The sequence below is a fragment of the Polyodon spathula genome, chromosome 45 (genome assembly GCF_017654505.1).
Source record: "Polyodon spathula isolate WHYD16114869_AA chromosome 45, ASM1765450v1, whole genome shotgun sequence".
Lineage (NCBI taxonomy): Eukaryota > Metazoa > Chordata > Actinopteri > Acipenseriformes > Polyodontidae > Polyodon > Polyodon spathula.
In genome coordinates, this window is record NC_054578.1 from 1,069,275 (window position 1) to 1,081,774 (window position 12,500).

A 12,500-nucleotide genomic window follows, 5' to 3' on the forward strand; every position below is an offset into this window, starting at 1 on the left:
AACCCTTCACTCAACTCAACCCGATTCAACCCCTCACTCAACTCAACCCGATTCAACCCCTCACTCAACTCAGCCCAATTCAACCCCTCACTCAACTCAGCCCAATTCAACCCCTCACTCAACTCAACCCAATTCAACCCCTCACTCAACTCAACCCAATTCAACCCCTCACTCAACTCAACCCAATTCAACCCCTCACTCAACTCAACCCAATTCAACCCCTCACTCAACTCAGCCCAATTCAACCCCTCATTCAACCCCCAATTCAACCCCTCACTCAACTCAGCCCAATTCAACCCCTCACTCAACTCAGCCCAATTCAACCCCTCACTCAACTCAACCCAATTCAACCCCTCACTCAACTCAGCCCAATTCAACCCCTCACTCAACTCAACCCAATTCAACCCCTCACTCAACTCAGCCCAATTCAACCCCTCACTCAACTCAACCCGATTCAACCCCTCACTCAACTCAGCCCGATTCAACCCCTCACTCAACTCAGCCCGATTCAACCCCTCACTCAACTCAACCCGATTCAACCCCTCACTCAACTCAACCCGATTCAACCCCTCACTCAACTCAGCCCAATTCAACCCCTCACTCAACTCAGCCCAATTCAACCCCTCACTCAACTCAGCCCAATTCAACCCCTCACTCAACTCAGCCCAATTCAACCCCTCACTCAACTCAGCCCAATTCAACCCCTCACTCAACTCAGCCCAATTCAACCCCTCACTCAACTCAGCCCAATTCAACCCCTCACTCAACTCAACCCAATTCAACCCCTCACTCAACTCAGCCCAATTCAACCCCTCACTCAACTCAGCCCAATTCAACCCCTCACTCAACTCAGCCCAATTCAACCCCTCACTCAACTCAGCCCAATTCAACCCCTCACTCAACTCAGCCCAATTCAACCCCTCACTCAACTCAACCCAATTCAACCCCTCACTCAACTCAGCCCGATTCAACCCCTCACTCAACTCAACCCAATTCAACCCCTCACTCAACTCAACCCAATTCAACCCCTCACTCAACTCAACCCAATTCAACCCCTCACTCAACTCAACCCAATTCAAACCCTCAACTCAATTCGGGTTGGGGATTGAACTGAGTGTTGATGAAAATGGGTTAACCGATACTTTCGAGTGAGTAACCCCTCACTCAACTCAACCCAATTCAACCCCTCACTCAACTCAACCCAATTCAACCCCTCACTCAACTCAGCCCAATTCAACCCCTCACTCAACTCAGCCCAATTCAACCCCTCACTCAATTTCAACCCAATTCAACCCCTCACTCAACTCAGCCCGATTCAACCCCTCACTCAACTCAGCCCAATCAACCCCTCACTCAACTCAACCCAATTCAACCCCTCACTCAACTCAGCCCAATTCACTCAACTCAACCCAATTCAACCCCTCACTCAACTCAACCCAATTCAACCCCTCACTCAACTCACCCCATTCAACCCCTCACTCAACTCAACCCAATTCAACCAGCCTCACTCAACTCAGCCCAATTCAACCCCTCACTCAACTCAACCCAATTCAACCCCTCACTCAACTCAGCCCTCACTCAACTCAACCCAATTCAACCCCTCACTCAACTCAGCCCAATTCAACCCCTCACTCAACTCAGCCCAATTCAACCCCTCACTCAACTCAACCCAATTCAACCCCTCACTCAACTCAGCCCGATTCAACCCCTCACTCAACTCAACCCAATTCAACCCCTCACTCAACTCAGCCCAATTCAACCCCTCACTCAACTCAACCCAATTCAACCCCTCAACCCACTCAACTCAGCCCTCACTCAACTCAACCCAATTCAACCCCTCACTCAACTCAACCCAATTCAACCCCTCACTCAACTCAATTCAACCCCTTCAACCCCTCACTCAACTCAACCCAATTCAACCCCTCACTCAACTCAACCCAATTCAACCCCTCACTCAACTCAACCCAATTCAACCCCTCACTCAACTCAGCCCAATTCAACCCCTCACTCAACTCAACCCAATTCAACCCCTCACTCAACTCAACCCAATTCAACCCCTCACTCAACTCAGCCCAATTCAACCCCTCACTCAACTCAACCCAATTCAACCCCTCACTCAACTCAGCCCAATTCAACCCCTCACTCAACTCAGCCCAATTCAACCCCTCATTCAACTCAGCCCAATTCAACCCCTCACTCAACTCAGCCCAATTCAACCCCTCACTCAACTCAGCCCAATTCAACCCCTCACTCAACTCAGCCCGATTCAACCCCTCACTCAACTCAGCCCAATTCAACCCCTCACTCAACAGCCCGATCAACCCCTCACTCAACTCAGCCCAATCACTCAACTCAGCCCGATTCAACCCCTCACTCAACTCAACCCAATTCAACCCCTCACTCAACTCAACCCAATTCAACCCCTCACTCAACTCAACCCAATTCAACCCCTCACTCAACTCAACCCAATTCAACCCCTCACTCAACTCAACCCAATTCAACCCCTCACTCAACTCAGCCCCAATTCAACCCCTCACTCAACTCAGCCCAATTCAACCCCTCACTCAACTCAGCCCAATTCAACCCCTCACAACTCAACCCAATTCAACCCCTCACTCAACTCAGCCCAATTCAACCCCTCACTCAACTCAGCCCAATTCAACCCCTCACTCAACTCAACCCAATTCAAGCCCTCACTCAACTCAGCCCAATTCAACCCCTCACTCAGATGCCCCCCCCTCCAGTTTCTCTCTCTCACCTGCGGTTCTTGAAGCTGCCGCTCCCTGGCTGTTCCATGTTGCTCTCGGGCCCCCCTTGCTGCTGCTGCCCCTCGCTGGCGGCTTCATTCTGACTACGAATCTGAACAGAGAGAGAGAGAGAGAGAGGAGAGAAAAAATAGAGCGACACACAGACACACCGACACACACACACACACACACTCACACAACACACACACACACACACAACACACACACACACACACACACACACACACACACACACACACACACACACACACACACACACACCGACACACACACACACACACACACACACACACACACACACACACACACACACACACACACACTCACAGCAGCTTGCTTGCTCTTCAGCTCTTCCAGTAGGGATTCAACACTCTCATCAGCCACATCGAAGGGAGTCTGACCCTGAAACACAGAGAGAGGTTATTACCCTGCACCCTACACCCTGAAACACAGAGAGAGGTTATTACCCTGCACCCTACACCCTACACCCTGAAACACAGAGAGAGGTTATTACCCTGCACCCTACACCCTGCACCCTGAAACACAGAGAGAGGTTATTACCCTGCACCCTACACCCTGCACCCTGAAACACAGAGAGAGGTTATTACCCTGCACCCTGCACCCTCCCTCTCTCTCTCTCTCTCACCGTGTTGCTCAGGGCCTCCATGGCACACAGTCCCTCACACAGCAGCCGACACACCTCTCCCTGACCCCAGTGAGCTGCAGCGTGGAGCGGAGTCCAGCCGTCCTGATCACGAAGAGAGTGCCTGAACCCACACTGGAGAAGCAGCCTGGAGAGACAGAGGAGAGAGAGGAGAGGGGAGAGGAGAGAGGAGAGGGGAGAGAGAGAGAGAGAGAGAGGAGAGAGAGGAGAACTGATAAATAAACAGACCACACATGGACACGCCCCCCTGACCCCCGGGTGACCCCTCACCTCATGACCTCCAGGTACCCCTTGGCTGCAGCGACATGCAGGGGGCTCGCGCCGGTCTTGGGGTCACAAACATTCGGGGGAACCCCTTCCAGCAGCCACTGCTGCGCGTCCCGTAACATCATTTCCTCCTCCTCTCGCTTGACAGCAGCCACGTCAACTCCTGAGAGACAATAATAATAATACTAGACTTCAATGAGGAGAGCTCTCAACCCCAGGACTGGGAGCAGCAGCAGCAGGGCTAGTGTGAGTTTCTAACCCTGCTCAAACTCCTGCCTCCTGATCATTGCAATATTAATAATACTAGACTTCATTGAGGGGAGCTCTGAACCCCAGGACTGGGAGCAGCAGCAGCAGGGCTAGTGTGAGTTTCTAACCCTGCTCAAACTCCTGCCTCCTGATCATTGCAATATTAATAATACTAGACTTCATTGAGGGGAGCTCTGAACCCCAGGACTGGGTGCAGCAGCAGCAGGGCTAGTGTGAGTTTCTAACCCTGCTCAAACTCCTGGCTCCTGATCATTGCAATATTAATAATAATAGACTTCATTGAGGGGAGCTCTGAACCCCAGGACTGGGTGCAGCAGCAGCAGGGCTAGTGTGAGTTTCTAACCCTGCTCAAACTCCTGGCTCCTGATCATTGCAATATTAATAATACTAGACTTCATTGAGGGGAGCTCTGAACCCCAGGACTGGGTGCAGCAGCAGCAGGGCTAGTGTGAGTTTCTAACCCTGCTCAAACTCCTGGCTCCTGATCATTGCAATATTAATAATAATAGACTTCATTGAGGGGAGCTCTGAACCCCAGGACTGGGTGCAGCAGCAGCAGGGGGCTAGTGTGAGTTTCTAACCCTGCTCAAACTCCTGGCTCCTGATCATTGCAATATTAATAATAATAGACTTCATTGAGGGGAGCTCTGAACCCCAGGACTGGGTGCAGCAGCAGCAGGGCTAGTGTGAGTTTCTAACCCTGCTCAAACTCCTGCCTCCTGATCATTGCAATATTAATAATACTAGACTTCATTGAGGGGAGCTCTCAACCCCAGGACTGGGTGCAGCAGCAGGGCTAGTGTGAGTTTCTAACCCTGCTCAAACTCCTGGCTCCTGATCATTGCAATATTAATAACAGTAAGAGATTTCCCTGGGGGGGGGGGGGGGGAGTGTGTACCTTGCTTGGTCACATGGTCCTGCAGCAGCCTCTCCATTGCTTCATCCTCGGCGATGTCGAGCGGAATGTCTCCGTCACAGTTCACTGCGCTTACTAGCGCCCCCTGCTGCAACAAGAACCTAACAGGAGAGATACATGAGAGAGAGAGAGGAGACAGTGCTGCTTCACACACACACACACACACACACACTCACTCTGTGATCTCCAGCAGTCCGCAGGAAGCTGTCACGTGCAGAGGAGTCCAGCCCTCGTTGTCTGATTGGTTGACAGCGGCGCCGTGACTCACCAGGAAGTGAACCATCTCGAGATTCTCATCAATACACGCCTGCAACACGCCAAACACACGCCATGAGAAACCAGCCATGTGTAACTCACAGCAGCCTCTGATATTGATGCGACCCAGCCCTCTGAAATGTCTTTATAATATACAGCACTAGACCCTGATATTGATGAGACCCAGCCCTCTGAAATGTCTTTATAATATACAGCGCTAGACCCTGATATTGATGAGATCCAGCCCTCTGAAATGTCTTTATAATATACAGCGCTAGACCCTGATATTGATGAGATCCAGCCCTCTGAAATGTCTTTATAATATACAGCGCTAGACCCTGATATTGATGAGATCCAGCCCTCTGAAATGTCTTTATAATATACAGCGCTAGACCCTGATATTGATGAGATCCAGCCCTCTGAAATGTCTTTACAAAATATAAATACAGACGGGACCTCAGCAATTATCTGCGAATATATACAATAAACAACAAACATGTATTAAAAATAAAACACACACACTCTCTCACACACACACACCCACCCTGATATTGATGAGACACACCCTGAAACACACACACACACACACATGACAGACAGCCCTCTGACTGTCTCACACTCACCCACACACACACACTGACAGACAGACTGAGAGCACTGTGTGTGACACGCGACAGACACACTGTGTGTGTCTGTCTCCATCTGAAATCACACACAGCACACAGACAGACAGACAGACACTGAGAGAGTGTGACTGGGTGACACTCACACACAGTCTGTGAGTTGTGTGACTGTCTGTTGTCTGTGTGAGAGAGACAGTGTGTGGGTGGGGTGTTGTCTGTCTGTGAGTGTGTGTCACACTGTCTGTCCTGTCACACTGAGAGAGTGTGTGTGTCTGTCTGTCACACTTCTGTCACACTGTCTGTGACAGAGTGTGTCTGTCACACACCTGTCACACACAAGACGAGACACTCACACACAGACAGACACAGTGAGTAGACAGTGACACACTCTCCAACACACACACACCAGACAGAGTGTCACACACAGACAGACACAGACAGACAGACTCTCTCAACAGACAGACCAACAGAGGACCCACACACACTAGACAGACAGACACAGACAGACTCCTCAATATCTGCTCCTGGATCTGTCGTCCTGTCTCTCTCTCTCTGTCTCTCTGAGAGAGGATCCTACTCTCTGTTCTCTCTTTCTGTCTGTCTCTGGTTCTTCACTTGGGAGAGAGCTCTCTCTCTCCTCTCTCTCTCTCCCTCTCTCCCCCTCTCCCTCCTCTCTCTCCTCTCCTCTCTCTCTCTCTCCTCTCCTCCTCTCCCTCTCTCTCTCCTCTCTCCTCTCTCCCTCTCTCTCTCTCTCTCTCTCTCTCTCTCTCCCTCTCTCTCTCTCTCTCTCTCCCTCTCTCTCCTCTCTCTCCCTCTCTCCCCTCCTCTCTCTCCTCTCTCTCTCTCCCTCTCTCACTCTCTCCTCTCTCTCTCTCTCTCACCTGGTGCAGCGCGCTGATCCCGTCCGCGTTGGTGCTGTTGATAACGCCTCCTCCTCCTCCCCCGCTCCCGCTCCCTCGTCCCCCGCTGCCCCGCTCCCGCACTCCCGCAGCATCTCCGCGGCCTCCTCGGTGTCTCCGCACGCACAGGCGGCGAGGAACTCCGCGGCGCGCTCGAACCGGACCGAGCGGCGGGTCTTCCTGCGCTTCCCTCCTCCGCCGCCCCGGCCGGCCCCCGCCGCCGCCGCCTCCCCGCCGCCCTGCCCCGGCTCCTCCTCCTGCCCCCCGCGCCGCTGCTCCCGGCTCTCGCTGCGTCTCCGGCGGCGCGGCGCGGCCGGTGCCCGGTCGGTGGTGGAGCCGCTCCAGCGCTGCAGTTGTTCCCGCCGCTTCGCTTTAGCGGCAGCCCCGGCGCCACCGTCCGCCATTCCCGTGTTTACCTTCCGCTTCTCGGGCTCGCCCTTCGGGTTCCTGCGGCAGGAAGAGACGCCTTCTGGGACTTGTAGTCTTTTAAAGTTTAAGGGCGTTTTGTTGTAGTTCTTCGACAGACGTTTCCGCTTCCCCCTCCCGAGGTGTGGGATTCTGGGAGCTGTAGTTTGAATGGGTGGGTTTGTAGTTCCGGGGGGGGGGTTTACAAATAGGCATTTCAAGATATTTTCGGATTAAACGTGATGTTTATTTTTGGCAGATAGATATACAAAGCAGAATTATTATTATTAATTATTATTATTATAAAGCTTCAAACATAGCAATTATTATATATATTATTATATTATTATATTATATTATGTATAGCCTATTTGAACTACGATCGGCATATATATATATATATATATATATATATATATATATATATATATATATATTATATATATATATATATATATATATATATATATATATATCATATATATATATATTATCTATATAAATAAAATCATATATACCGCTTAATTAGTTGTTAATTTCATGGGCAAGTTATCTGTTTAAAGTAAGTGAATAGACCAATTTTAGTCGTAATTGTAAACCTTTTTTTTTTTTTTTTAAAAAACTAACAAACTACACAATCGCTGGTTCCACGGCTGCCAGCGCGTCTGTAATCATGCCCTGCAAACCGGCCGGAGGTGTGCCAGGCGCGGGTAACCCGGCAATCGCAGGCGGGCTCTCTCCGCTCCCCGGCGGCGGACACGGGCTAAAAGCGCCTCGTTAACCCGAGTTAAGAAATCCCGGCGATTGCCGCCTCGAAAGGGAGAGTCGCGGCGCCCTGAAAAATCTTCACACAGAAACTTGTTTCATTATACAGCCTGACTGAGCAAGATCTTATAAAGGAAAGTGACGAGGAATATAAAAGCGTGATCACTAAACTAAACGCAACACCCAGTCCGGACAGGAAGCGTGGAAAGCAATTGCACAGACGCTAAACGCGTGGGGCTGTTTCATTATTATTTTTTTTTTTGTAATGCGTGGAGCACCGCGCATGGGACCATGGTGTGGCGGGATCTGTCACGGATCTGCTGGGAATAGCCGAGGTCAGGGCACGGGTGAGGCGCAGTATTATTACACAAACCCTGACACCTGGTGCCTAGCGCTGGCATTGCGTAACTGCCATTAACATGCGGGAATGTTTGCACCAGCTGCTGGGCTTTGCAGCTCAGTTTTTAATTTCGTGTGAGTGGTGACGTCGTAAGCACTTGCACGCTAAAAGCGGTGAAAGGGTTTCCTGCTCGCAAAACCCGCCTGGTTTTGGTCCCGAGGGTGCCTCGGCGTGGATCGGACTGCGGTCCACAGCTCCAGTGAGAGGGGGAGCCTCGGCCTAATAAACGATAACGACTGGATACCCTGTCCATTAAATTGGGTGTAACCTAGTAGATGACCTGCGATTTCATCTTGCATGTCCCGGGAATGTGATGAACACGTTAAGGGATCTCTTTAGGGCGTGGGTAGACCCTTCGGGCTTTGCGTGTAGGAATGCGCCGCTGGCAGAAGCGCAGCCCTGCGCATATAGACTGTGTTAGAGGGAGCGTTCACCGAGATCATTCTGCACAGATCCTGCGCGGTGTGCGACCGGTTTAGCCAATGCTCTCCGTGAACTTCGCCCATTGGCTAAATGAGTGAGACTCTGCACAGAATCCGCGCAGAAGGATCTCCGTGGACGCGCCGGCTGTCTGCGCAGGGCTGCGCCGGGCGGTGCGGGCAATGCACACGGCTCAAGTAGACCGAATCTGTAGCGCTCGAATGCAAAAGATCCGAATGATGCAAAGGATCTCCCGATACTCTTTCCCTGAGAAACGCTAATCTAATTCAGACTGATCTATGGGATCTGTAAGGAAGGGCGAGTTTTTATGCACAGATCCGGCTAACTTTAAGACAGCATGCGCTGGAGCAGGTGTAAGATTAATCGCTGCCCCCCCCCCCCCCCCCCCCCCCCCCCCCCCCCTCCGCCCCATACAGGATCGCCACAGTCCGGCTATGATGGGTCAATCGCCACCCCCTCTTTAAATTCAGGGGTCCCCGGTTGCGTGCGCCAGTGTAAAAGCTGCGTGTTAATCATTAATCCCACGATCGCATCTCTTTTGTTAAATTCGGATGCAGTATAAATAATGGCCAAGCAATCTGGATTACAAAATACAGGATTATAAAATCCGGTTCGTGTTACCCGGATTGAACAGTTTGAAAACCGGCGGGGAGGAAGAAGCAGAGCCACACTTCCGCTGCTCCAGACTGCAGCAAACACAACACAGCCAGAGATATTTAATACCGCAAATTCGACACGAAATACACAAAACATACAAACACACAAAATACACAAATATACAAAACATACAAATACACAAAATACACAAATACACAAAACATACAAATACACAAAATACACAAATATACAAAACAAATACAAATATACAAAATATACAAATATACAAATATACAAGATATACAAATATATAAATATACAAAATATACAAATATACAAATATATAAATATACAAATATACAAATATACAAATACACAAAATACAGAAATACACAAAATATACAAATATATAAATATACAAGATATGCAAATACACAAAATACACAAATATACAAAACATACAAATACACAAAATACACAAATACACAAAATATACAAATATACAAATACACACAACTATACATATATATAAATATATAAATATACAAAATATACAAATACACAAAATATACAAATATACAAATATACAAATATATAAATATACAAATATATAAATATACAAGATATACGAATACACAAAATATACAAATATATAAATATACAAAATATACAAATACACAAAATATACAAATATACAAATACACCAAATATACAAATATATAAATATACAAGATATACAAATACACAAAATATACAAATACACAAATATTCAAAATATACAAATATACAAATATATCGTCTCTGATCGTCTCTTCTCTGTCCTCTCTCTCCTCTCCTCTCATTGACCCCGTGCTGTTGACTCAATGGAATATATCACAGTGTTTCTGTAAAGCTGATCTTAGGGGTGACCCCAGATTACAAGACATCCAGAACTCAACTCCCACGAGAGACCAGGAGAAAGTGCGGAGTAAACACTATGCCAGAATTCACTTAACAGAGATGAACCATCAGTGTACACTATAGAGAGGAGAAGAGAGAGGAGAGAGGGGAGAGAGGAGAGAGAGAGAGGACAGGAGAGGAAGAGAGGAGAGAGAGAGAGGACAGGAGAGGAAGAGAGGAGGAGAGGAGAGAGAGTGAGGAATAGAGTGAGAGAGAGGAGAGAGAGAGAGGACAGGAGAGGAAGAGAGGAGAGAGAGAGAGAGGAGTGGGAGTGAGTGAGGAATAGAGTGAGAGAGAGGAGGAGGGATAGATAGAGGGAGAGAGAGACAGAGAGAGAGACGCGCCCAGCTGCTCCAGGACAGTGACCGGCTCGCTCGTGTGCGTCTCCCCGGAATCATGCAGTTCAGACCAGACGAGTTCAGGAAAGTGGTCGGGAACGGGCTGGGGCGCCTTCACAGGTACGTGCGGGTCTTTACACTTCGAAACCGGGTCTGTGTTTTAAAAAAGAAAATACCCCCCACGACCCGGACCGCGTGTGTGCGGGTCGGGGAGCGAGCGGGAGCCGCTGCCCCTGTCTCTGCAGCGGGCTGAGAGCCGGAGCCGGGTTTTGAGAGCGGGTTGAACCGAGCCGGTTTCCTCCGAACCTGCGGGTCAATGTGAAGGTGAGCGGGCCGCGCTGCGTCCCGTTGGGTCGTGAAGGCTTTCATACCGGTGCTTGCTTTTCACACACACTCTCTTTACTTGACTCAACGGCGCGCGTAAAATAATTATTGCAACTTCAGCCCGGTTTGGACAGCGAGTCCCGCACAGAACACGAACGCACTGGAACAAATAATCGATCGAGGGATCGATCAGCGATCGCTGGTGTTTTCCAGGTGTTTGTTTGGGGAGGGGAGCGCTTCTCTCCATTGCAGGGTTTCGATATCACATGAAGCGCGCCGGCCTCGTACAGCACAGCCCTCCGGTCCGGAGAGACCGGACTGATTCAGCTTCACAGAGTCCGGTCAGAGCTGCAGAACAAGCCGGGCTGACGGGTCCAATCGCTCGCCGCTTTGTAGTTTTCCAAGAAAAACGGATTAAAAAAAAATCTAAAAATGTGACCAAATCGAACCTGAAATATTGCAAGGCTGCTGTTATGGCATCCAGGAGACTTTGTATTTATTATTATTATTTTTAAACGGTATAATTTTGTAATTTATTTTATTCGCAATGTTAAATAAAATATCAAACTGTTATAATATTTATTTATATAGTTTGACCAAGAGTATATATATATATAAGATATATATATATATATTTATATAATATATCTATATATATATATATAAGATATATATATATCTAAGATTTTATGTACAGATTCTAAATACACAAACACACACAGTACACACAGGAACACACACTGTCACCACACAACGCGGGTGTGTGTGTGTGTGTGTGTGTGTGTGTGTGTGTGTGTGTGTGTGTGTGTGTGTGTGTGTGTGTGTGTGTGTGTGTGTGTGTGTGTGTGTGTGTGTGTGTGTGTGTGTGTGTGTGTGTGTGTGTGTGTGTGTGTGTGTGTGTGTGTGTGTGTGTATTTTTGTTATTGTGTGTGTATTATTATTATGTGTATATTATTATTATTATTATTATTATTATTATTATTATTATTATTATTATTATTATTATTATTATTATTATTATTATTATTATTTAATATAATTATAATAATAAATGGCAAAAATTTCCCTGTAAAGGGAGCAAATTAAAAAAAATTTAGTGTATCAAAGTTATTTAGATATTTACCGTTTATAAGCTATTTTTGGCACATTATGGGGGGGAGGAGCGCGGCGACGTGGGGCAGGAAATTTTTGAAAAACTTGACCTCGTTTCGGTGCGCGGCGTATTTCGCCTAAATCTAAGAGACGTAACACTGCACCTAGGGCCAAATTTATTTGGTGTGGGGGGCAATTATTACGTCCTTTTACTAAGGGACGGCCTTTTGCTAAGGGACGGCGCTTGAAGGTTCCTGAGTCCCGGGTGGGGCCCAATCCTTTTTTTTGCTGTCTAATAATATAATATTATTATTATTATTTATTATTATTATTATTATTAACCATATTTAATATATTATAATAATACATATAATAATATACTCCTTACTTGATATAGCCAAGCAATAAACACACATATATGTTCATATATATATATAAATTATAGATAGCACACCCCTACAGCGACACCAAACTCGATGTATATATATATATTTTAAAAACCCGGTAACGAAATTTGCGCTTATAATATCTTCACCT

General features: G+C 47.7%; 1 protein-coding gene and 1 pseudogene across 1 annotated transcript in view; one reads left to right on the forward strand and one right to left on the reverse strand.

Moving 5' to 3' along the window:
• ppp1r12c (protein phosphatase 1, regulatory subunit 12C) overlaps positions 1 to 7,123 on the reverse strand; it is a 12,075-nt gene extending 4,952 nt beyond the window's left edge. Inside the window, 8 exon segments of the mRNA XM_041237522.1 lie at positions 2,759 to 2,859; positions 3,096 to 3,170; positions 3,415 to 3,559; positions 3,703 to 3,862; positions 4,868 to 4,986; positions 5,062 to 5,192; positions 6,645 to 6,692; positions 6,695 to 7,123. Coding sequence (XP_041093456.1) covers positions 2,759 to 2,859; positions 3,096 to 3,170; positions 3,415 to 3,559; positions 3,703 to 3,862; positions 4,868 to 4,986; positions 5,062 to 5,192; positions 6,645 to 6,692; positions 6,695 to 7,066 — 1,151 coding nt within the window. The 5' untranslated portion in view covers positions 7,067 to 7,123.
• Positions 7,124 to 10,474: 3,351 nt separating this feature from the next.
• LOC121306005 overlaps positions 10,475 to 12,500 on the forward strand; it is a 27,115-nt pseudogene continuing 25,089 nt past the window's right edge.